General features: G+C 46.0%; 1 protein-coding gene across 1 annotated transcript; it reads right to left on the reverse strand.

Moving 5' to 3' along the window:
* Window positions 1-101: 101 nt before the first annotated feature.
* LOC128973783 (alpha-2-macroglobulin-like protein 1) lies at window positions 102-26129 on the reverse strand. Its single transcript, XM_054390253.1, has 35 exons — window positions 26068-26129; window positions 25521-25704; window positions 24402-24564; window positions 24023-24075; window positions 23121-23138; window positions 22422-22581; window positions 21769-21853; window positions 20258-20372; window positions 19804-19918; window positions 19281-19390; window positions 18416-18583; window positions 17871-18101; window positions 17422-17485; window positions 16429-16574; window positions 14907-15056; window positions 12799-12915; window positions 11829-11976; window positions 11281-11398; window positions 8276-8501; window positions 8032-8158; window positions 7638-7759; window positions 7086-7140; window positions 6131-6214; window positions 5099-5275; window positions 4866-4947; window positions 4353-4509; window positions 4085-4159; window positions 3301-3463; window positions 2637-2854; window positions 2233-2448; window positions 1625-1749; window positions 1147-1237; window positions 559-627; window positions 235-337; window positions 102-142 (listed from the first exon to the last, which is right to left on the reverse strand). The coding sequence occupies exons 1-35, from the start codon at window positions 26127-26129 to the stop codon at window positions 102-104; spliced, it is 4338 nt and encodes a 1445-aa protein (XP_054246228.1).

Below are 26129 nucleotides of genomic sequence, written 5' to 3' on the forward strand. Positions count from 1 at the left end.
GATACGCAGGGCTCTTCCAAGACAGCAGGAGTTAGCTGAGTTGCAGAAGAAACACACAAGGCTGCGAGGTCTATATGGGTGTGGAGGAAGAGACACCTACCTCAGATGCAGAAGACATTATAATCAGCCAGGGCCTGCTCATCTGCAAAAGGACAGGAGAGATCTAAGTTATCCTTGCACAGAGCCAAGTGTAAACACCCAGACAGCTCTGGTATTCCATGGTTCTACACTCACCTGGATGGTAGTAGTCGTAGACTCTGACATGGCCTGGCTTCAGGTTGGTCACACCAATCTTCTGCTCCAGTTGCAGAACATACGTCTCAGACTTGTGGCTCAGCTGGGGAAGAAGAGCAAAAGGTGGTTTGCTTCTGAGCTGTTCTTTTTATTCCTCACCTAAATCTGATCCTACTGAGAGGCAGTAACAACTCTGTGGAGTCAAAGGCAGAACCTCCAAGATGAATCTTGAATATCCTGCTCTGCTAGTCTTAGTCCTTGGTTCTGCACACCACTTTGCTACTGCCTTCTCCTTCTGTAGCTTCTCCAACAGCACACACATACCTTGTCCAAGTAGATGGCAATAACTCCTTGTGTTTTCTCAGCTTTTCTCACAGAGTGCCGATGTTGCAGCTAGGACAGGAGAGCAGAGGAAATAATTTAGTTGAGTATTTTGAAAAGCAAGCATGAGACATCCCAACAAGGACCATGAGACAGGCAGCCCAGATAGAAGCAGTGCCAAGGCCATTACTACTCCCTCTTACAGCAGGCTAACGATGGTTGCACTTCTCTGAGCATCTCTAGCGTATCCCTTAAGCTTGAGTGGGCAGGTTCTCATTTGCTCACTTCCAAACTTATTTTGGGCTCTTAATCCTTCAAGCTGATCTCTATGCAGGGCCAGCTCAGCTCCTGCAAAACTCAAGGACAAGAACCTAGGCTACTTAACTGTCAATGATATGCTGAGAGAATTAGGCCAGAAGGATCACAGAGAGAGACAGTATGAGTTCATGTTTAAGATAGCAGAATGGTAAGGGATGATGAGATTGCTCAAGAGAGAGACAGACAAACACCTTTCTATGCAACCTCCCCCTCTCCTTGGGCATAGATGGTATCACTGACACCACATCACCACCCTGATTGTGGGCTTCTTACAGACATCCTGGATCCTGGAGCCAGGTCAAATCCAGACAGCAGGGACACCTCCACGATCACCATGTTGAAAATAGATCTCTTCCCAGTGTATCTGGGGGAGAAGAGCAAAAGAAAGTCTCTTCCAGCTTCCCCTTCCCTCCACCACCATACCTTATGTGCAGGACCCTAAATCAGGCAGCCCATCAAGGAGCAGGCCCAAAGCAGTCACTGTTTCTTCTCCCAGGGAGCAGATGACAGATGCACTTCTCTGAGCATCCCCTATCTGAGATGATTACTTGCAGTCCTCTCCCTAGCAAGAACCAAAGCCCTTGGAAACATTTTCCTGTTCCCAGAGACAGCTATATCTTTCTTTCTCCATATTCAATCTGGACCTTCTGCTGAAACCATCTGGTGTCTCCATTGCAGCTAATAAGCACCCTTCAGCTATACCGCCATGCCTGGTTGTCCTTCTCAAGTGGAGTAATGTCTTTAGAGTCACCTGACATTGATGTAGAGAGTAACGGAGTGTCTATCATCCCCTGTGCAATTGACTGGCTTGGTTTCCACTCTCAAGGCAAAGGACGTGGAGATCTGTGGGGAGGGCGTGTTGTATCTCAGCACCATCTACAGGGAGAAAGAAAAAGACAGAAGACAACATGGATTTTTATTTCAACATCAACTACTGCACCTTGGTTTTTTTTCACTTACCAACCCTCAAGATACAGATCCCACACAACAGCAGGATAAACAAGACACAGTTAGAACATTCATCCCACTGCCCACAATAAAGGTCATTCAGACTGAAAACCTTCCATGATCTTTCCCGCTGGGGCTCCTTCACCTCACCCTTCCCCTTGAGACTGTGCAAGTCAGGCAGACAGCAGTGGGGCCACAATATAACATTTCAATCCTTCCAATACCCTGAGAGCCATGGAAGCACCACTGTCCTCACATTTGGACATGTTCTGTCTCTGAGTCCTCTCCAGCCCACTGGCTTATTGCATTGACAACAGCCTGGGATTAAAGCATAGTGATAGCTTCAATGGAGAGTTTTGGGTTTTCTAAGGTGAGCAGAGGGTTGTCCTAGAAGGATCTGTGGAAACTTACCTGGGTAAAGACACAACAGCTGCCATTGGCCTGCACTGAGAACTTGCCCGGGACTTCTGTCAGTGCTGCCTCCTGCACCAGCAGCCGGTTCTGATAGGAGACTTGGAACTGCCTTCCAAAGCCTCTTTGGGATCTCACCCTCACTTCAGCAACCCCTTTTGTGCTGTATGTCAGTGCTGCATACTTAGCCAAGGCCTGCAAGGCAACTACCGTGTCCTGAAAAGGAAAAAACCATCACATTTTCAGCTCTGAGACTCAAAGACAGCTGAACTCATCATCACCGTCCTGAGGACCTCCACATACAAGGGCTCCTCTCCTCCAAGTGTTCACACTTGCACATATTATGGATATATTGTGCAGAGGTTCTTTCTCAAGCAACTTCCCCTTCCCTGGCCACCAGTTACCTGTGTGGAGGCAAACCCTCCATAGGCATTCTGCTGCCTTGTAAGCCAGGCCACAATGCCAGAGGCTGTGTTGAGATCCGACTCTGTGACATTTGGCTTGGAGAGCAGGGCTAGGAGGACATAGGCTGTCAACTCCACATCCACAGACAGTGGCTGTGTCCAAGGGTTGGTGCTGAGTCTGGGCTTGGGCGAGGTCTGACTCCAGTGGATTTGCCCATCTGGGAAAGGAAGGGAGTAGATTACATTGAGAGATGTCAGGAAAGAAATCCTGAGGCCTAGGAGGCACAGTGACTTGTGTCTGCAAAGACCATTGAGTAAGTATCCTAATGGCTACCCATGGGTGTCAGGGACTAACAAGAAGTAGAGCAGGTTATCAGCTTGCATCCCTCTCTGGTGCTTTGCAGTCCTGCAGAAGAAAGCCCACTTGTATCAGAGCCCAACCTTCCCTTCAGCGACCAGGAGAAGAGCTTTGAAGGAGATCAGCCCCCATACCCTAGTATTTCCAGCACATACTTTGAGTTCATAGATAGACTGTCTAAAAACTTTCTTTGGTGAAGGATTTAGAGGGTAAAGCTACAGTCATTCCAGGTTGCATGTAACCAAAGGCTCATGAAAGGTTACTCATCCCTTCTCTGAAGTTCACTGGGCACTGTGATTTCTGTACCTGCTCTTATTGCCTTTTGATCCAGCATCTCCAGTAGCTCTTGCGTGTGTTGAGAGTCCTGGGCCAGGGCAAAGGTGTAGGCCAGCAGAGCCTGTGTATAAGTGCTGGTAGCTTTGGGAAGGGAAGGAGCGATGCAGCCCAGAGCTTTGCGCACTACTGTACTCTACAGAGAAAAGTTACATGGAGGTTGGTGACAGACAAACACACTTGAGGCAAGTTGATTGATTCTATTTCTTCACTTGCCAGTACCACAGTAATGAGCTATGATCCTTACCACTTGTAAGAGTTCCCTCTCACTGTTATTACTTATATGTGCAATTCCATCTGCCCTACAACACTTCTTTTGCAGAAATCCATTTTTTGTGAAGCTAAAACGTATTTTAAATGTCATTATGTCTATTTACTTGACTTTGGGAGCAGATACACCCACAAACTTTCCAGCTACAACTCACCATCAGCTCTCAGCTGTGAATGGGTAGCAAGAAGATGGGAGGATGATGGGGATGGAGCAGGAATGGGCAGCCAAGGCTTGGTAAATGGGAATAGCATCTAGCCTTGATATCAAATGGCTTCTGGTAGTCTAACCTTACATTTTCCCCTGCCAGCTATGTCCTCCAAATGGGAGAGTTGTGGCTTTTTCCTGAGAAGTGGTAAGTTCTTCCTCATTCTAGTACTTTGTTCATGAGCCTCTCCAAGGTGCTCTGTTGTCTTCCTTAGTGACACCACTAAGTTCTTCAGATTGAGATTTTAGGGCAAGAGCATGGCAAAGAACCTCAATATTTACCTCTGGTGTCTCTCCTGCCTCCAGGTATGCAGCAGTGATGTAGGCAGCCAAGGGGACTTCCCCATCCACACCTCCCTACAAAATGCACAAATATCCAAAAAGCTGGGGAAGGTAATATACAAAGACCTGATGCTTTTCAGAAGAGGCCCCATTATCCCTGACTTGCTCCCATGCAAGAAAGCAGAACAATGGACAGTGAACCAAACATTTACCAGTACACTTGAAAAGAACTGCTTTGAGTTGTCCTTCAATGTGCTCTGGCTCCTACCTTCATGGCTGTGTGGAAAAGCTGACCCACATTTCTGAAGCAACCATTGGGAAACTGGTGGAACTCCAGCCAGGTAAGAGCAGCTTGAATGGTCCTGTTGTCGATGAAGATGTATGGCTTGGCTTGGACAAAGCACTTAAGTACAAATGCAGTCAGCCTCGTTGGGGAGAGAAAAGTAAAAAAGGCATGAGAGAGAGAAGAGAGAAGCTGAAAGAGATGGAGTGAAAGAGAAGAAGGAATGAGTGGAAAGAAGGAATCTAAGCAGAGGTTGGGGGAGAGGGAAGCAGGGGAAAAAAAAGGTGGGATTTGAAAACTGGTGGGTTGCTCTTCACCTACTGCTGTGTTATTCCTAATTTGCTGGTCCAAAGAGAGCTCCATATCCCCGGGGTGCCCTAGCCTGTAAAGCATCTGGAACATTTTGGATCCAATAGTTCAATGCTGGAAGCAGAAAGCTGCTCACCTCCAGGCTGTCAGACAGCAAGTAGATAGCAAGGAAGAGAGCCCAGGACTTACCAAGTGTTACCATACTCATCCTTGGTACCAAATTCACTGTAGGAACCATCAGAATGCTGATACTGCAGCTGTATCTGGTATCCTGGGAATCAGAATAGGACATTAGTGTGCAGAATAGTATTTGCAGTGAAATCACTGTGAAGGGAATGGGCTGGCTGAGTAAGAACCCAGGTCTATTAGTGAGTCAGACACCGGGGAAGGCAGAAGAGCAACGGTGGGTCTGCTGTACTTGCCATTGCGCAGGAATCTTGTGGCCCTCTCCTTGATCTCAGGGGTCAGCTGCCTCGTCTTCTCCAGGTACTGCAGCACATAGACAACAGGGGCAAACAGCACCATGTTCTGCTCCCCACAGCCATGGGGCATCTGCACCAGGTGGTCCAGGTTCTGTAGTGCCATCCCTAGGAGGTCACCTGGAACAGAGCATAGGCATCTTGACCACCTCCTGGGCAGGACACTTGGGGATTCACCTGGTGGTAATTTTAGGCTATGCTTTTAAAAATTTTTCACAGATCTTGAACAGAAAGTAGTAAAATGTAAACAAATCACTATTGGGTACAAAAAGGAAAATAATGATTGTTCTAAACAATCCCATTGGAGACATATCTACAATAAGATTTGGTTCCCAAAACAGTTGCTCTCTCTTCTTGCTTCTTCACTCAGAGAGACTAACTTGCTTCTGCTTGACCTTGCCTGCATTGTTTTGACTGGTATTAACTTCTCTGCTTCTGTCTCTTGCCCCTTGTGTACAGGAGGTTAGGGGAGGAGACAGGGAAGGGAGAAGCTGTTGCAGCTCCCCTGGCCTTTGGCCAGGAGTGTCCTTGTACTCTTTCTTAATTGTAAATACCTGTAAATATTGTAACTATTGTATATTTGTACATATGCATTGCATTTCATTTCATTGCAGATTGTAGTTTTGGTTGTAAATACAGCTTTCATTTGCTCCCAACTGAGCTGGTCTGGCTTAATGCTGGGGGGGGGGGAATTTTCAATCCACACACCTCCTCCTACCTGTGATCCCTTCCCAGCACTCCACCAGGCAAGATAGCCCCAGTACAACAGTGCAGGGTCACCTCTGTCTTGCCAGTTTATAGGTTCCACTGTGCCCTCCAAATGGACAGCACACATCTCCATCCTGGCAGGGAAAGCCCATAAACTCTCTCCCTTGCTGAGTGTTTTACCTTATTGAGAATCAGGTTTGGGCTTTCCCAGGGCTATACTCGGAAATATGGGATTTGGAAAGGTACTGTCATAGCTGAATTCCTTACCAGTGACTGAGATGGTGGCTCTGACTGAACCTTCAACTGCATTTGGAGGCAACACCAGGGACACAAACTCCTGTGCTGGATTCCCTGACACCAGTGGAGTAAGTTGTGTGTGGAGGACAAAAAGAAAGATTCTGATGAGCATAGCCTTCAAAATCCCCAGAACTTTACAAGGCTGCTCTGTGCTAACATCCCATTTTCTTGTCACAGAGGTTGCAGATCACCCCACTCTGTCCCATTCCATCCTCAGCTTTCTCCATCTACCTCATGGTGACTGCACTATCCTAATAGCCTTCTTTCTAAAGAGCTTGAGAAGATTTGCACCTGCAAACCTTCTGTGGTCAGAGCCACGTAAGTTACTCCATCTCATTTTGGATATTAACTGCAGGCATGTCTTCCCAACACACCTCATGCTATCAAAACCCACTAATGGCCCTGTCATGCACCACAAAATTCAAGATAGGAACACCAATCCTATGTCCTCCTGCCTTGCCCTGTTCAGTAGTCTGCTTTTATTACCAGAGGTGAAAAAGGCCTTATGGTGTCACAGAACAAGTTGCACCAAAGGAGGTTTAGGTTGGTTATTAGAAGAAACTTCCTCACTGAAAAGCTTCTCAAACACTGGCACAGGCTCTCCAGTAAGGTGATTGAATCCTGTACCCTGGAGGTATTTAAAAGATGCAGAGATGTGGTGCTGAGAGACATGGTTTAGCAGCCTTGGTAGAGTTAGATAATGGTTGGAGTCTATGACCTTAAAGGTCTTTTCCAACAAAATGATTCTATGATTAATATCAGGGATGTTGATGCAAAAAGATTGGACCTTCCCATATACTTAGCAAGGAGTTATAGCTGCCACTACAATCTGTAGCAAGGTCATGGTGACAGAAAATATTTCAGTAAGTAGAAAGACCCAGAAGGTGGTTACAGAAGAATGGGGATGAGAAAACAATCTCTCTACCTTTTTGGGGACACAGGATGGAGCTGTGAGCCTTTTCTACCAACACACCCTCTGGCTGTTGGAGTGCACAGAACCAGCATTATGATGAGCACACAGGAGAGAAATAGGATTGCAAGTGAATTAGAAACAGCTATGGACAAAATCTGGGTTCAGGCTGGAAAGTCAGACAGAGCAACATCATTATCACATAAAAATGTAAATTATGGTCAATCATTTTCCAATCCAAAGCATTCCATGATTCTATACGTTTTGTTTCAAATAAGAAAACAGCATTTTCAGAATATCATAACTTCTGAACGTTTGCTGAAAGATTCAGCAGAGAGCTCAAGAGTGAGGATGTAGAAAGGTGTACATGTTTAAAGTTTTCTATGGTATGGGCACACCTCTATCTTCCACAGCCATCAGCCCTTACAGTTGGGTCTGACTTCAGCCCTGAGATTCTAATTACACATCTTGAATTGCAAAGAGTAAACCCCAAGATTAACCCCCACAAAATCTGTGAATTGCACGAAGCCCACTTTCAGGTCTAGGTAACATAACAGTTTGTCTGACCCGGACTAGAAGGAGTTTGATGATTGTGTCTTTTTGTCCTTGCTTTGGAACAAATGGTATCTCTTTACCACAGAGTTCTTCAGTGGCCACAGCCTCTGCGCTGAGGGTAATATTCATGAGCCCTGAAAATAACACACATTTAGGTACATAAAGCATCTTTTCACAAAGCACTTCCCATTAATACAACAAAAGTCATGTAATGACAACCAACAGACATATCAGAGCCCTTTATGGCTTACTTGCTGGTAATCGTGACTATAGGATGAATGCAAACAAGTACTCTCTTGTTAACAGGGCAAATGACTCCTCATTCCATGTCAGCTCTTAGAAAACATCCCCACTTTGGTCCCATCCCTTCCCAAATACCACCCCACTGACTCCCTGTTCTTCTCACCCAGTTGCTCAGCTGTGACACTCCACTGAAAGGTCTTAGCTTCACCAGCACATAAGCAGCTGCTGTAGACACAGCCTTTGCATGGCTTCAGCTGCAAGTGTGCAGACTCCTCCAGGGTTACTGTGATCTGAAGGGGCAGGAGGGATGGCAGGTAACAAGATAAACATCAGAGGCCATAGATTTCATCCATCTCATACCTACCCAAACCGTGGTTTTCTTTCAGAACCTATAAGGGCTTGCCTACCTTCATGCATCGCTGCAGGTAGTTGACGACTGTGGCCTTCAACATGAAGGTCTCACCCTGGATCACAGAAGATGGTAGTGGGAGGTCCACAACAAAGGGCTTGAAAACAAGCAGACTGGAAGCTGGTGCAAGTCCAAAGCCATTACTTCCTGTGCAGAACATCCCTGCTTTCCATTCTGTGATGGTGTCAGGCACAGTGATAGTGACATTCTTGTTTCCACTGGGGCTGAGAAGTAGACAGCAACAGAAGCATTTAATTGAATCTTGCTGTACACAGCACCAGGTGACCTGGTCTGTGCTCTTCTCTCCATTGCACCCCATTCCCTGTCTTAATCCTAACCCCTAACCTCTGATGAACTGGTAGCCTTTGTAGGGTTACCAGTAGGCCCTTGTAGAAGTAAGGAGCCCTACCTCAGAACATTTTTGACAATACATGACATGACTGCAAGATACCATCAATCCCATTCAGTGCTTTTCTCAGGCAGTGCTTGGCCCTTTGCATATCTAAAAATGGTTTACATATAACATCAGTGTTATTCTTCTTGGCCTAGGGATGGAGAACCACAGAGTAGAAGAGCAATAGGACTGGCTCAACATCAGTAGAACTCAGCAAAAGAGACTGATGATTGAGTTGAACCAGCACTTCTTATTCTTACCATGTTGCAGTCATGTCAGCTTCACAAATGAAAAGTGCTAACTGGAGCTTTTATTGTGGGGCTTGAAGTTCAGATTGCAACATGGGAGGCTTCCTGTTCTAGTTGCTGGTTCTGGGCTCCAGCTTCTTGGGTGTTGGCTTTTTCTGCAGGCATGGTGGCAGAATGAGTGGGAGTTGGGTAGCTGCTGGCTTTGGCTTTCTGTTTTGTGCTGGTTTTTTCTCCCTGGTGTATTTCATTGTGCTTCTTCTGCAAATAGGCTAAGCTAAGGTAATCATGCATTGTATTATTAGATTAATTAGATTATTAGCTAAAGTAATTACACATTGTGCTTATGATGTCTTATGTTACATTAAACTCTCCTTTCTTTATGTTAGCCCTGAGTTTTGTGTTTCATTCTTCACCTCACTTCTGTGTGAAGGGAGCAGGGTTTAGCCCTTGTGCTACGCCATTACATGTAGGCATTCACCTTCCTGTGAGACACTGACAGCTTCAAGCCCACCATGAAGACAGGGCAGAGATTTGCCTTGTGCCTGCATCGCAATATCGGTGAGCAGCAGACTGTTCTGTGGATACCACTGCAGAACACAGAAAGACAGATCTAGCTAAAGCTAGTTGTATTATTTGACTCCAGTAATGAGACGTTCACTTTTGCCAGGCACACACAGGATGGCAAACACATACAATATGAGATCTGGACAGGCTGGAGAGCTGGATGCAGCAAAATTCATGAAGTTCAATAAGGACAAATGTAGGGTCCTGCACCTAGGGAGGAATAACAGCAGGCACCAGTACAGGTTAGGGGTTGCCCTGCTGGAGAGCAGCTCCACAGAGAAAGACCCTGGAGTCCTAGGGGACAGCAAGTTCTCCATGGGACAGCAATGTGCCCTTGTGGCCAAGAGGGTCAATGGTGTCCTGGGGCGCATCAAAAAAAGTGTGTCCAGCAGGTCTTGGGAGGTTCTTCTCCCCCTCTACGCTGCCCTGGTGAGACCATAGCTGGAGTATTGTGTCCAGTTTGGGGCTCCCCAATTCAAGAAAGACAGGGATGTGCTGGAGAGAGTCCAACAGAGAGCCACAAGGATGATTAGGGGACTTGAGCATCTCCCCTATGAAGAGAGACTGAGAGACCTGGGGCTGTTTAGTCTTGAGAAGACTGAGAGAGGATCTGATCAGTGTCTATAAATATCTGAGGGGTGGGTGTCAAGTGAAGGGGGCCAGGCTCTTTTCAGTGGTGCACAGTAATAAGACAAGAAACAACGGATGCAAACTTGAACATAGAAGGTTTCACCTCAACGTGAGGAGAAACTTCTTTACAGTGAGAGTGACGGAGCACTGGAACAGGCTGCCCAGGGAGATTGTGGAATCTCCTCCTCTGGAGACTTTCAAAACCCACTTGGATGCATTCCTGTGCAGACTACCCTGAATGATCCTGCTTTGGCAGGGGACTTGATGGATCTCTGGAGGTCCCTTCCAACCTCTAACATTCTGTGATTCTGTGCCACAATGACAGAATCACAGACTGGTAAGGGTTGAAGGGGACCTTTGGAGATCATCTAGTCCAAAACCCCTGCTACAGCAGGATCACCTCAAGTGAATCACACAGGAACATGTCCAGATGGGTTTGGAATGCCTCCAGAGAGAGAGATTCCACAACCTCTCTGAGCAGCCTGTTCCAGTGCACCCAGGTAAACTTTTTCTTAAGTTCAGATGAAACTTCTTGTGTTCTAAGAAACCTTTTGTTGCTCAGAACAGGCTCATGGACAAATGACATAGGAGATATCTGCTGCTAGAGGGTGAAGAGATGGAAGTAGCTGGAAGGAGAGGGCAGGTCTGGTGGCATCTGGCCTAAGCAGACTCCAGTCTCCAGAAAAAAAATTCTTCACTTCAGAGATTAAAACCTCCTAAAGCTCCCTCAGCATACCCTGTGTACTCACTGACCTTTTCTCATAGGACACAACAGTCCTGAAAAGAACACGTGTGGAGATCAGCTTCCCCTGCATCCCAGGATACATCCTGTGAGCACAGTTTGAGAAATGCTGTCCCTCTTGGCTATCACAAGCAGACTGTGGCAGTAAACCAAACTGTTTTGCTGCACTGCACCTACTTTCCTATAGTCCCATGTCAGTCACCTTCCATGGGTAGACAATATTTCTACATGACCATCTAGCAGAGGAAAATGCATTTAATGCAGACCTCAGCTCCAATGCAAACTGGTATGACAGTTTGAGTGAGCCCCATGACGTGGCCCTAGGTGTCTTCCTTAGCAGCTTACGGTCTTAATTGTATCTGCTGCCATTCCAGGTCACACTGAGTTACTCAGACTAGACCCCCCTTATTGCTCACTTGACTCACCCCACAGAAAACAAATCCCATATCCAGGTTTTGGGAAAATCCTTGTGTAGTTTCTCTTCAGCTGAAGAAACAGGTGAAAAGATAGTGGGCTGAGAAGTAGATGTTGTCAGACGCTCCCCTGGAAATAACAAAGACCCAGTTATTCAAGAACCCTTAGTGCAGAGCTCCAGTCCAGCTCAGGTCATCCAGCCAGCTCTTGGGAAGCATGGCACTGCAACATGAAATGCTATCCAAATGTTAAAATGTCTTGCCTCAGTTCAAATGACAAGAAGTGCTTTGGACCTTACTTGCATTTGTGGGCACCATGGGAAGGATGACAATTCCCTCACCTCACAGACAAAACCTGGAATCCAGGTAGCTTGCTAACATTTCAGAGCTAGAAGTCGTGAACCCCAGGCAGTCTGACACTAGCACAAGAGGTTTCGGCTCCTGGAATGCTCTTTCTGTTCTCTTTGCAGTTACAGCAATTACTAAACCTTAGATCACACCAGTATGCGATTACTTGACCAAGCATCGCATATAAGAATAAGCAGCTGGCAAATGCTTACTACTACCTGCTCTGTGGGACTGGGCAAACGTCAACATGGGCCTGAAAGTCAAAATTCTTCTTTCCTGCAGCACAGTGGTCGATGAAGTGGTTAGACACACTCCGGGTTTCCTGATATTGGTGTTAGACATAACTTTCAACCCCATTTCCTATATAATAAAGAACAAACTGATGAACTAAATGCTTGTCCTCTCTTCTCTACCCTCTACCTGTGCCTTCTTGTCCCTGTATGCAGTGGACACTTGGCCATTCTCTGGCTTGGCAAAGTACTCTCTCACTTCATTTTCCAAGAGAATTACTCAGATCCTCATCAATGGGCTGAGCTAATCCATCTGGCCTAAATCAGCCAGATTTTTTTGGGTGACATAGTCATTTAGGTACTATTCCTTCCCAGCCTGCAGAGTGCAACTGCTCATGCTATGGAGATTAAACAAATGATGGGAAATCCAACTAAAGTAACCAACAACCCCTAAAATCCTGAATCACACAACCAAAGCACAGTGACCATACAACAATTTCTTCTTGGTCAACATTTCAAGTATTTTAATAGAGTAACAAGTGAGTCACAAGGTCCTAAAGTTGACGTGTTTCCTGTACTGTCTGGAACAGCATCCCTAAGATATTGGTGAAGTCAGCAGTCCACATGTCTCCCATTTCATGAATCATCCTAACCCACAGAATCATAGAATGTCAGGGACTGGAAGGGACCTCGAGAGATCACCTAGTCCAAGCCCCCTGCTAAAGCAGGATCACCTATACCAGGTCACACAGGAACTCAACCATGCGGGTCTTGAATATCTCCAGAGAGGGAGACCTCACACCCCGCCTAGGCAGCCTGTTACAGTGTTCAGTAACCCTCACAGTGAAATAATACCTCCTCTTGTTTCCATGGAACTTTCTATGCCTCAACTTCCACCCATTGCCCCTTGTCCTGTCATTGGGCATCGAACTACAAAATCAACTCTTTTTACCTTGAATGCTGTAAATATATCGGGATCATCAACATTTGGGAAGCCGCATGAATTATCATCTTCAGAAACCTGGGGAGGATACCTGGAGCTAGAAACAGATGGGAACAGCCCATATATCTGAGAAAGCAAGAAAAAAAAAATCAGCACAAAAAAAACCTGACATTCACTTCCTGTCAGACATCCAAGGCCTGTTTGAATTGCTTTTGCTATCATGCATCAACATATGCCATAAAGTCCAGACTCACCGGCACTCTTCCCTGGCTCTCTCTTCTGGTAGAGCCGGAACAACCCACCAAGCTGAACACAGAGTTACAGAATCACAGATTCTTTTTGGTCAGAAACAACCTTTAGGTCACAGAGTCTAACTATTATCCAACTCTGCCAAGTCTGGTGCTAAACCATAGAATCATAGAATCATAGAATCATAGAATCAAGAAGGCTGGAAGAGACCTCAAAGATCATCGAGTCCCTTGATATCACATCTCTGCCACTTTTAAACACCTCCAGGGATGAGGATTCAACCATCTCCCTGGGGCACCTGTTAAAATGTTTTAGAACCGTTTCAGTCAAGAATTTTCTTCTAATACCCAACCTAAACCTCCCCTAGTGTGACTGGAGGCCATTTCCTCTCATCCTACCACTTGTTACTGGGGAAAAGAGACCAACTCCCACCTTGCTACAACCTCCTTTCGGGGAGTTGTAGAGGCCAAGAAGGTCTCTCCTCTGCTTCATTTTCTCCAGACTAAACAACCCCAGTTCCCACAGACACTCCTCACAAGACCTGTTCTTCAGACCTTCCACCTGCTTCATTTCTCTCTCTGGACCCGCTCCAGCACCTCATTGTCTTTCTTGCAGGAAGGGCCTCAAAACTGAACCCAGTACTCAACATGTAGCCCCACCAATGCTGAGTCCAGGTGTACGATCACTTCCCTGGTCCTACTCGCCACACTGCTCCTGTAGGTAGTGCTAAGATCCCTTACCATGAGACCTCAACATAGAATCATAGAATTGAAGCATCTCTCACTCCATTTCTTCAAGTTGATGTCTCAGAGAATCATAGAATCATAGAATCATAGAATCAAGAAGGTTGGAAGAGACCTCAAAGATCATCGAGTCCAACCTGTCACCCTACACCTCATGACTATCTAAACCATGGCACCAAGTGCCATGTCCAATCCCCTCTTGAACACCTCCAGGGATGGTGACTCCACCACCTCCCTGGGCAGCACATTCCAATGGCCAACCACTCTCTCTGTTGAAGAACTTTCTCCTCACCTCCAGCCTAAACCTCCCCTGGCGCAGCTTGAGACTGTGTCCTCTTGTTCTGGTGCTGGTTGCCTGGGAGAAGAGACCAAACTCCTGCCTACAACCTCTCTTCACGTAGTTGTAGACAGCAATGAGGTCTCCCCTGAGCCTCCTCTTCTCCAGGCTAAACAGTCCCAGCTCCCTCAGCCTCTCCTCATAGGGCTTGTGCTCAAGGCCCCTCACCAGCCTCGTTGCCCTTCTCTGGACATGCTCCAGCAATTCAACATCTTTCCTAAACTGAGGGGCCCAGAACCGGACACAGTACTCAAGGTGTGGCCTAACCAGTGCTGTGTACAGGGGTACAATGACCTCCCTGCTCCTGCTGGCCACACTATGCCTGATGCAGGCCAGGATGCCATTGGCTCTCTTGGCCACCTGGGCACACTGCTGGCTCATGTTCAGGTGGCTGTCAACCAGTACCCCCAGGTCCCTTTCTGCCTGGCTGTTCTCCAGCCACTCTGACCCCAGCCTGTAGCTCTGCATGGGGTTGTGGCCAAAGTGCAGCACCCGGCACTTGGATTTGTTGAATGCCATCCTGTTGGACTCTGCCCATCTGTCTAGATGGTCAAGGTCCCTCTGCAGAGCCCTTCTACCTTCTAACATGAGACAGAACAGCAGAAGCTAATTTACCAGTGGCACACTATGTGACATTCAACCTCTTTCTTAATGCATGACCCCAAGTCCTTATCCATGCCACACTGAGAGCACTACTGATCCCTCTGGGCGGTGCAATGGCCTGTGGCTCTCCCTCCCTCTTCAGGTCAGTGCAAAGGAAGGGAAACAGTCAGAGACGGCTCACTCACCAAAGAGCTGCTGAGCTCTTTTCCTGGCTTCCTCAAAAAGACACTCTGATCCAGAGCCCAGACCGCACAGGTGGACCCAGGAGCTGCTCGGAGATGGAGACCAATCTGTGAATCAGGAAGGGCCTCTGGCGTTGAGAAGCCCAGCTCCACCTGGATAGGAAGAATGTGATGGTTTTAAGACTGTCTTTTTAATTTTTCTTCACAAAGTTCAAGCAGAGAAAGTGAAAAAAGGCAAATAAATCACTATCAGGTGTAAGAAAGCAAAATAATGGTTATTTTAAACACTTCCACTGGAGAGAGAAATGTTAAGAATCTCTGTTCAAAACACGATTGGGGAGTTGGGGCAGTCTGAGTCTCGGCTTGCTGGGCTTCTGTCTGGCTGTTTCTTCTTTTCTGGCTAAAGATAACACACTGACCTTGACAAGCTAAGTCTAACAGCCTCTCTGCTTCTTGACTCTCTGCCTTCTGCCAGGGAGGTCTGGGGGGATTCCTTCTGGCTGGGGGGAAGGCCCCTTGGGGAAAGGCCCCTTGGGGGAAGCAAAGGGGGCTTGGTTGTGCTTTTCTGTTGATTGTACATATTTGTAAATGTTGTGAATAGTGTATATTTGTACATATTCATTGCATTCCATCATAGATTATAGTTTTGCTTGTAAATACAGCTTTCATTTGCTTCCAGACTGAGCTAGCCTGTTTTTTGTTGGTGTGGGACAGGGATTTCAGCTCTCACACTGTTACAATGCCTGAGTAACATTTCTGCTGCTGGCCAATTTACCACTTCCTGAGCAGGGAAGGAATCTCCATGATAACTCTTGAAGGACTTGACTTGGATGGAAACCCAAGGAATCTTCCAAGGACTCCCAGAAGGTATTTTTAAAAAGTCACAATGAGGTTTTAATAGTAAAGATGGCAGAAGGGGAGCCATCACTGTGCACAGCTCACAGTGCTAGAGACATTACTGTGTCAGAACCCAGCGTTCTTTACACAGCAAACCAGCCAGTCATGACCACACACCTCACACAGTTGTCCTTCTCCTCTTTTTGGAGCCCCAGATCAAAAACAAGCCTAGTCCTTTTCTCCATGCTCTTTGTGGGCTTGGTATGATTTTCCTGAAGTACTTCCTGCTCTTGCTTGAATCTGATTGTCCGTGGCAGATAACCAGAGTAATGCCAGTCCTCAGAAGTTCACCTTTGAAGTGCCAAGCAAGCAGATTCCCACAGACATCACAATAACCACAAATGCTCATCCCTTTCTAGATGGCCAGTAAAATCCCCTTCTTCCATCAGCCACTTTCAGCTGTTTTCCCAACACCACATATTAATAAGCTCAAATGTTTGCTGCAGAGCAGCCTTGGGAACCATGCACTCAGCATGTACTTGCTCCATACGTCACAGCACAGTGTGCTTCACGTGACAGCATCCCACACAGTGTCAGCCACAAGCAGCCACACATACATTCCTCAGTCCCTTCTTTCACTGCAGCAGACACATACACGTTCAGTCATAGCCTCAGACACAAATCCTACCTTATTCCTGAAACACATGTTGATGCTGAAGACGGCAGAATCGGCAATGATTTTTCCATTCGGGAAGATAACATAAACAACAAGTCTTGGAGATGAGCCATAGATCGAGGTGAAAGTCAGTGGAATGGAGAAGAAGCCTTTCAGCACTAGAGGAGGGAGGGAAGAAGAGAAAGTAGATTTGGTAGTGAAAATGGACTCTGATCAGCTTTTACCATTTTGTATGAGTCTGTTTAATTCTTTTCCTCAAGTCTTTCACAACCAAGGAGATTTCTGGAGACCACCGAAACAATCAGCACATCTCCGGATCTAGTATTCAAGATCACCAAAAGATTCTTCCTGGTTTTGTTCACTGTCTCAAGGAGATGAAACATCTCTCTGGACTTCAATTGCAAATGAAAGCAGGAGAGTTTTGGTAAAGGGTAAGGCTAGAGTTTCATGCTGCTTTGCAGGAGCAGCAAAAGAAGACTTTGAAAAGGAAGACAACAAGGGAAGTTTAGATTAAATATTAGATTAAATACTAAATATTAGATTAAATAAAATTAAATACATTAAACATTACATTAAATATTAAAAGTAAATATCTTTACTGAATGAGTGGTCAAGCATTAGAACAAGTTGCCCAGGGAGGTAGTGCAGTCACCATTCTTAAAAGAGTTCAAAACATTTCTAGATGTGGCATTTTGGGACATGATTTAGTGGGCACGGTGGTGTTGGGCTGATGGTTGGACTTGATGATCTTGGAGATCTTTTCCAACCAAAACAATTCTGTGATTCTAGGACCCTATGGCCTGGGGAATGCTGAGTATTGTTCCCCAGTAGCAAGCAGAAGGGTAAAGAAAACACGAAAACTGGAAAGGCATGCTGCTCTGATGCAACAGCAAAGTGGTGAGCCAGCTCTGAACTCCAAAGAAGTTTATGCCACACATCCAAGTAAAATGGGATGCCACTGGCCACTGAGTGATTGATAGACATGAAACAGGGGAGTGCACTTACTTCTTGGCAGCCCAACCCATATCGTCTTCTGACCTGCATGGACTATCCCTCTTTTCCCTGTGACCTAGGGAAGAAAGGGAAAGGAATGCCAGTCACAGTTTTGAGGTCACTATGCAGACCAAAATAACCCTGAAACTGAGTATTAAATGGGGGAAGAGGGAGGGATGTGAGCTTTATTTGCTTTCAGGTAGCAGGGAGAGCTCAGGGGATCGAGAGGCTGAGGGTAGGAGAGGCAAGGATATTACCTTCCCTACACCTGTACAGAGCCCAAAAGAAAGGTGCTGCCTTTCTTGCTATTATTGCAGCCCCAGGACCCCAGGTGGTCGCTAGATGAGCTTACCCCCCGTCCAGGGTTGAGTCAAACCTATCAAATATCAGGCTTGAATCTGTAGGAGATTCTGGTCTTGTGTCTTGAGCTATCACTCACTAGGACATCCCCAGAAACTCACAAAGTAGGAGAAAATGACACGCTTGGGCCCATGTTCCAGGTCCTCCTGGTAAATGCTGAAGTCCACCTGGACAGCCTGCTTTCTGTCACAAGGCATTGTTTCAGGCACACGGACTATAGAAAGAAAACTCCTGCTGGTGCTGTAGAACGGATGTACAAAATAAGAGGCTTGCTGGTAATTTAAATCAGCTGTCCCAGTCTCTCTGTCTGAACCTTGATGCAGGACACTTGCCTGTTGAGACAAAACGAAATCTCCACAGTTAATTTTGCAAGTTAAGCAAGTCAGTGGGAAGTCATCGTAGCTGTGGCTTGGTAAGAAGCTCAGGCTGGGTCTGAGTAACATCACAGCATAGGTGTGCACAGTTAATGAGGAAAGCTACTGGGATTCAGAGAATAATCTCACAGTGAGCTGACCCCCAGAACATACCAAGGCATTTCAGGTTTGAATCACTATCTTGCAAGAATGAGGGAGATATCTGTGGGGCAGTAAATAGCTCTGAGATGTATGCATACCTCTGCCAACCAGTCAGGCCTTTCCTAGCTTACCTCCAGGGAGACTGAGGTGCTGTTCCAAGCAGTTGTGTTCAGGCTAAATGAAGTTGTTCCAGAGTCCCCAGTGATGTACTTCTGCTTAAACTGATGCTCACCACAGGTTACTATGAGAAGGACTGTTTTGTGCTTTAGTGCCTTGCCTTGGTAGTTGATGACTTTAATCTGAGAACATCATGGTAAGCAAGAGAAGTGCAGAAGAGCCAAATCAGTCGACAGAATCTTCTGATTCTCCAGTCAGAAGCAGCATTTCCAAAGATAACAAGGTCACCCTTTCAGTCACTAACATTATTATCAACACTGCTACTGGTCACCTCCTATTATCACTTGCACTACTGTGTTCACTCATGCCTCTGCTCTCTACCCCTTCAGAGCTGAAGGCCTCCCAGCTGCTGCAATTCCACCCCAATATGGACCACCAGAGTTGTTGCTCCACGAGGCTTATTTGGCAAATTGTTGTGCCAGGGGAGGTTTAGACTGGATATTGGGAAATTTTTTTTTACTGAAAGAGTGGTCAAGCACTGGAACAGGCTGCCCAGGGAGTGGTGGAGTCACCATGCCTGGAGGTGTTAAAAAAACCCACATAGACATGGAACTTTGGGACACGTTTTAGTGGGCACGATGGTGTTGGGTTGATGGCTGGACTTGATGATCTTGGAGATCTTTTCCAACCTTAAGAATTCTATGATTCTAAGATGCTAAATAGAAGTCTTGAGTGTTATTCACACATTTGACAATTCAAGTGTTATTTCTGGGAGTCATTCATGCCCTCCCAAGCTGGAGGTGAGGTTGCAAAAGACACTAGCTAACAGTCACTGCAAAGGCATTTGTCATACTCTCCCCACCACAGGACTGTAATTACCTTCCCTCTGTACACTTCTCCAACATGGTAGTAAGAATTCACATCACCGAACAAGACCATCCCAACAATCTTGGAGATGAGTAACTTGTGGGAAGCATTGGTGTGTATCTCTAAAAGAAAGCAGTGAGACAGAAACATAAAGGAGGGAACAAGGAAGCTAAGCACCCCTCAGCAATTTCTCTGCAGTGTGACCCACTGGTAATACTAATGCACATGTTCAGTCCCATACATATCTCACGCCAGGGAGAGGATCTGCACAGGGCTCTGCATATTTAGTCTCCCTCCCACTTAATTCTAGCCCTTAGAGAGGTCCCTAAGCTTCACCACTTGAGACTGCAGGTACTCAGACTGAGCATGTCATGCCATTCTGATCTGGTACCTCTGTCTGTATCTGTCAGGTTAGATGGCAGACTGATGGGCTCAGAAAGCTCAGATTTCTTGCTAGCCTGAAAAGTTCCAGTGTTATTAGAAAGACTGGTTTATCATGTACCTCTTCCCAGTGACTTGAGTTGTTTCCAGTTACCTGTGCCATCCTCCACCAGCATGGCCTCTGCAACTATGCTATCCTGATAGTACCGAAAGTCTCGACTGAAGGAGGAGAGACTCACATTTGTGAAGAAGCAGCCTGTCTCATCTGTCTGAAAGCACAGAGAGAGGAAACAAGGTCCAAGCAAGAGATGTATATTAAAAACTACCCAAATGGGGCAGAAACAATGCAAAATCCCTGCCCTCAAGGAGCTTGCTTTTTGATACAGCAATCCAGGATGTGGAGGAGGCACATGATGCACACGATGCACACCCAGTCACAGCCACCAGCACAGTTACTAAGAGGCAGCACCAACAGACCACTGGTGAAGCAATCAAAATCAGTGGGTGGCATCACTATTGTTTCACTGAAGCATTCAGCAACCTTGCCTTATCCTGGAGCTGAGCACAACTGCCTCTGAATACAGCTCACAACCTCCTCAGCATCTCACCTGGTTGTGGAATTCCTGACAGAGATTAGGTTTGGAAGCACTGGGCAGGAATGGGGCTATCTTCTGACAAAGGCTCACATGAAGCATCCCCTGGACATCTTTCCCATAGGTGTATCTGTTTTGGAGAGGAGGGAAAGGAAGATAGTCACACACAGTGAGAGGACACAGGCCTTGCTTTGCACCACCTCAGAAACCACTTTTTCACAGAATCACAGAATGGTAAGTGTTGGAAGGGACCTCTGGAGATCATCTACTCCAATCCCCCTGCTAAAGCAGGTTCACCTAGAACAGGTTGCACAGCAGTGCATCCAGGCAGGTTTTGAAAGTCTCCAGAGAAGGAAACTCCACAATCTCTCTGGGCAGCCTGGTCCAGCACTCAAGCACCGTCACAGGAAAGTTTTTCCTTCTGTTCAAGTGAAACCTCCTGTGTTCTAGCTTGTGATCATTGCTCCTTGTCTTATGACTAGGTACCAATGAAAAGAGACCATCCTCTTGACCTCTACCATTTAGATATGTATAAGCATTGCAAAGATACCCTTCTCAGTCTGCTCTTCTCCAGGCTAAGAGCCCTAGGTGTCTCAGCCTCTCCTTAGCACCACTTCGCCTCCACTGGCACCACTTGAGGCCACTTCCTCTCATCCTAAACATCAGCATCACCTGCAAAAACTCCAGGATATACTGACTGCATACATCATCTTATGAGCAGAAGCATGGGTGATTAACAAAGTGCCTTTCATAAGAAAGTACTTTTACAAGAGGTTGTTAGCCCTAGTATTGTCCTTGGGCCGTGCCTGGTACAATCAGGTTTTGCCTTTCCCCAGCTTCCTCCATAGCAGAACCTGGCTAAACTTCCCCTCATTTCCCATGGAGATGAACACCAAACACCTGCCATGTTCTGGCCAACAAATGGCTGCTCGTCAAAGGGCAGGCTGTTCCCCTGTTTTGTGTGTAGAGAACTTAGGAAGTGTTTTTAGAAAAGGGTTCATTCAAGTACCAGAAGGATAGCTACAGGAATTTTTTTAGTTGATTCAGGTTGCAAGCAACTGCCAAGGAAGAAGAGGAGACTGAAAGGGGATCCCATTAATGCTTATAAATATTTAGAGGGTGAGTGTGAGGATGGAACCAGACTCTTCTCGATGGTGTCCCCTTACAGGACAAGGGACAATGGACACAAACTAGAAAATAGCAGGTTCCACATAAACAGAAGGAAAAGTTCTTCCCTTTGATGGTGGCAGAGCACCTCTGCTCAGAGGATGTGGAGTTTCCTTCTCTGGAGGCATTCCAAACCCACCTGAATGTATTCCTGTGTGATTTACTCCGGGTGATCCTGCTCTAGCAGAGGTGCTGGACTAGATGTTCTTCAGAGGCCCTTCCAACCCATACCATTCTGTGATTCTGGCCTCCTTAATGAAGGGTAGCAAATTTCCCCTGAGCCCCTCATGATTACCTGGCCATCTTGTGCTCATCAGGCCAGAAATTAAGTCGGCTATCCCTCCAAGCAGAGTCCTCACCTGCCACATATCCGGAGTGGGAAGCTTTTATCTAGTACATAAATCTGATTTGGTGCCTCAAAGTACACTTCAAATTTTGATAGCACTGGAAGAAAAAAAATGGAGAACTGTAGGAAACACTGGCCAGGAAATTCCAGAGAATCAACACGAAGATAGACTATGGTGGAATAAGAGCCAAGAAATGGAGAAGGAAGGTGTTGAGAAGGCAAAAGGCAAGATTTCCATTGTTTGTATGTAGTCCTTGGTTGATTGCTCCTTCCCAAACTAAAATCCAAACACGTCCATGCCTCTGCACTTCTGACAGCTATCTACATTGAGAGGGCTAGACTTGCAACTCCAATTAGGGGATGGCACTGGACCTCATACTCTTGGAAGAGTCCATCCTTAGTGACCTCGTTTTGTCTGTACAGAGAACTGCAGGAATCAGCTGTGTCAATGGTCTGGGGCCATGCATAACATTCCTCCCACACGGACCCAAGGTCCCAAAACGGTTTCTTTCAGCTCAGACTCTTTTCTATGACAGATGCTATTACTTTACCCATTTTCTCGTAGGAATAAACATTTGGAATATTATGGAATAAACACTCAGCTTCCTGGATCAAAAGGGCAAGGTCCTCGCTGCAGCTCAGATACGTAACCCCACAAGCTCATACCATACTCCTCAACAGAGAAGGTGCTGTAGGCTTTTGCACTGGTTACACTGATGACATATGTCCCCAGTAGAGGCTCATCACTCAGCTGGAAAGACAGATCTGCAATACCATCTTGGGGGACCACATTCAGCCACTGCTCTATCCGGTTGTCTTTAGGGTCCTACACTCACAAGAAAGGAAGAAAACAGTTGTTTCAGCATCTCACTGATCCACACATCACTAGAAATTCAGTCTTAGGATTTCAGTGTTGCTAACTGAAGAGCACATTCTGTTAGCTAAGGAATGAGATTTGCTGTGGGCTAGTTAAGAAACTTAGAAGAAAACATTATGCTTGCATTCTGCTCCCAGCATCTGAGTTTCCTTCTATACATGTCTAAATTCTAATCTCAAGGAAAGACCATAGAATCAGAGAATCATTTGGGTTGGAAAAGACCTTGAAGATCATTGAGTCCAACCTTTCTCCTAAAGGTCTAAGTTGATCTATCTTATACTCTTGCAAGTCTAGAACAACTCAAATTTCTATGGAAGCCAGTGGGAGGGTAACCTCAAGAAGCCGTTGGGAGTATGTTAGTTTAAGAAAACTTAAAGTTCTACCATTCCGCTCACAGGTCAGTATAATCTATCAGAATCAAACATCAATAGGCCAGTGAAATGTCTACCATCAACATTACCATAACACTAGATTTCAGCATCACTCACCTGGAGAAACAGGGAAATCTGGAAGGAAAAAAAAAAAACAAGAAAACAAAAACAAATGGCAAAACCATCAGAAGACAGAAACACATATCAGCAACACACAGATGCAAAGCCTGCTCTGAAGGATATGCAACTAATGACTTGGAAATTTAGAGCACTGACAATAGTATGAAGTAAAACAAGTCACAAAAAATGAAAACCACTGAGTGGGTGCAGTACAGTCACGTCTCAAGAAAGAGAAAGGAAAAGATAAATTGGAGCTCATCCAGCATTTGCTAATGCCTTTCTGGCAGAGTCCTCTGCCAGTCTTGATGGGCTTACAGAGGAACTGGATCACAGTTTGGAAGGAACCTTTGGAGGTCATCTAGTCAAACACCTTGCTGAAGCATGTTTTCTTAGAGCAGATTGCTCATAGACTTCTTAATCTGAGTTTTAAACACCTCCAAGGATGCCTTCTCTGGCCACCTGTTTCAAGATCTGATCATTGTCACAATGCACAATTTTTTCCTAATGTCTAATCAGAATTTCCCTTGTTCCAACTCATAGGAGCCAGATTAAGAGCATCTCTCCCCAACACACCCCCCAGAAAACCTCACTTCCAAAAACTCTTCACTTTCCACATGACCATATCCCCCTCATAACCCACATCAGAAATCAGTATGTCACTTGCTTGTGCTTGCATGGCCATCTTAGCAAGATGAGCAAGAGGCATGTTGACCTCTGCCATCTTCCTGAGTCACCAGCTTTAACTTGAGTCACTATTCTACCCTGGACACTCTTCAAGCACAGCCCAGGGATTAATGTGGAAAAGCTGGAGATTTGACAGATGAGCAGAGTAGAAAGGAAGTAGGATCTATGCATAGAACAAGGCAGCCTTATCCACTACCCCCACAGTCATGGCTTACCGAATCGTTGAGTGAATTGAATTCCTCATCCAGAGTCACAACACGAAATTTCACTGAAGGCAATAAAATCAGGGAATATATTTATCAGATCCCAATCCTTCCCTATAGACCCCTGCTCTCTTTGCTTCCCCAGCCCCTGTCTCCATTCTGTAAATGTTTGTGGTAACATCTGACATGGACCTTCACATACATAAATTATGGACATGACCTACTGCCTCCTGCAGCTTCACAGTCACCACTACCCAGACTGAAAACATCACATCAACAGGACACATTGCCTCAAAGCCTTCTGCTAGGGCTATCCATTAATTTTAGGCAATAACACAATTTCCATATGGTCTTACTAGTAGAAAACTTAGGGCCCATTTGCAGCTCTCACCTGTCTGTCCTGGTTGATAGATGGGCTTGTCTGTTTGGATGAAAGTGCCGCTGTTGGCCTTACGGATCAGGACCTTTTTCTTCTCCTCAATACTGACCCCTTGGCCTGTGATGATCAATTTAACAGTAGCAACCTCTTCTGTGCCAACAGCTGGAGGTGCAACCTACACAGACAAAGAGGAGAACATGCATCCCCCAGATAATCTTAGAGGTTCCTGAGCAGGAATTGAGAGTGAAGAACTAATCAGTTCCCCTCCATCTGTCCCAGGACATCCCCTTCAACGTTTGGGTCCAGATAACATCCAGATCTCAATGAGTCCTATATGACAACAAGGAGACCCTGCATGTCATGGAATCTGTCCTTTCCCCCCTGGTTAAGGAATTTTACTTCTAGTGACAAGCAGGCACCTGACACTTGTGGGTCAAAGGTGGGATATGGTAGCAGAGAATCAAAGGAGATTGAGCTGTACTAGGTCTTCAGAACTACCCAGCAAGCACAAGTATGAAAGGCAGATTAAAAAAGACAACAAGAGGGTCTTCCTGAACCCAGCAGATGAAGACAGCAGGAGCCACAACATATACTGTGTATCAGAAGAGTATCAGAAGGGATACTGTTTAGGCATGTCTGCCTTATCCTATGTTTTTGCTAGATTCCCACTAACAGTGGATCAACTCCACAATGCTGTTTAAAAATAACAAGCACATCCATTTCCATCCAGCAGCTCTTCAGTAGCTCCTAAGAGCTGAGCTGCTGCCTGACTTTGGGTCCTACAGAAACTGCAGTCTGTCATGCAAACCACCATTGCCCCAAGCTTTAGCTGTGGAGCTGTACAAGTCATTAAAAGAACTAAAGCTGCTTCATGTGGGTTCTTCTTATGTATCTAGAAGTGTGGTATATTTTTAAAAAATCTAACTTCAGTTTAAAAATCAGATTGAGAAGGGTGATCCACTGATGATCAACACATACTGTGCTGGCCTACACACCCCTATGCACCACTCACTACACTTCCTAGCAGGCTTGCTCCAAGGCAAAGTACACCCTATCATCCCTGCTTAGGGAGTAACACAAGGGATTTACACAAGGGAAAACCAGTGACGGTATTTGCCTAGGGTAGCTCACCCAGAACTTGGTACACATGAAAGTCTTCTCCTTCCGGATGGTTTCTTGCACTAAGAGCTCACGTCCTGCAGAGCGCTCCAGGATCAGATTCACTTGAAGCTTCGCTTCGTAACAGGTGATATGGAGGCAGGCAACTTGGGTGGATGGGTAGCGGAGATCTGCAGGGACCACCACCAGGTAATGTCTGTGGCAGGAGAAATAAGACATCAAGAGGTGGTATCTCATCTTCTTAAAATCCCTTATTCCAGTCATCTCCTGAACTCCCCAAAGCCATCCCTTGCAGTCCTCAGAAGTGGCCTTGTAAATCTGTAGTCTAGGCACTGGCAATCTGGCAAAGCAAATATCTCATGGCCTAAGGTCTGACTTAGATGCACCCCAAAAACGTGGCTTGAATTTTAACTCAATCTAATGCATGGGAGGCAAGGCTATGCTTTGGTGTGATCTGATAGAGAAGAAAGCAAGAGAGCTGACAGCATGTAATGTGGTCTATCTACCTAGATTGATGCCTTCATGAAAGAAACTGAAACAGAAGCTCAACGTCACTCACAGTTGGTGAAAAGCAGCTGCAACATGGAGCAGAAGGCTTAGGAAGACAGCTATCCTCATCAT

This window comes from Indicator indicator, chromosome 1 (genome assembly GCF_027791375.1).
Source record: "Indicator indicator isolate 239-I01 chromosome 1, UM_Iind_1.1, whole genome shotgun sequence".
In the NCBI taxonomy this organism is placed as follows: domain Eukaryota; kingdom Metazoa; phylum Chordata; class Aves; order Piciformes; family Indicatoridae; genus Indicator; species Indicator indicator.

Bases quoted from the DNA above. Each gene is read 5' to 3' on its own strand.
- LOC128973783 (XM_054390253.1), bottom strand. From the start codon at position 26,129: ATGATGAGGATAGCTGTCTTCCTAAGCCTTCTGCTCCATGTTGCAGCT. The intron at 15,057-16,428 runs GTAGGATTTGTG...CTTCCTATCCAG, and splicing joins ACATGTGTTTCAGGAATAAG to GTGGAGCTGGGCTTCTCAAC. The intron at 4,948-5,098 runs GCAAGTACAGCA...TCTGATTCCCAG, and splicing joins CACAAGATTCCTGCGCAATG to GATACCAGATACAGCTGCAG.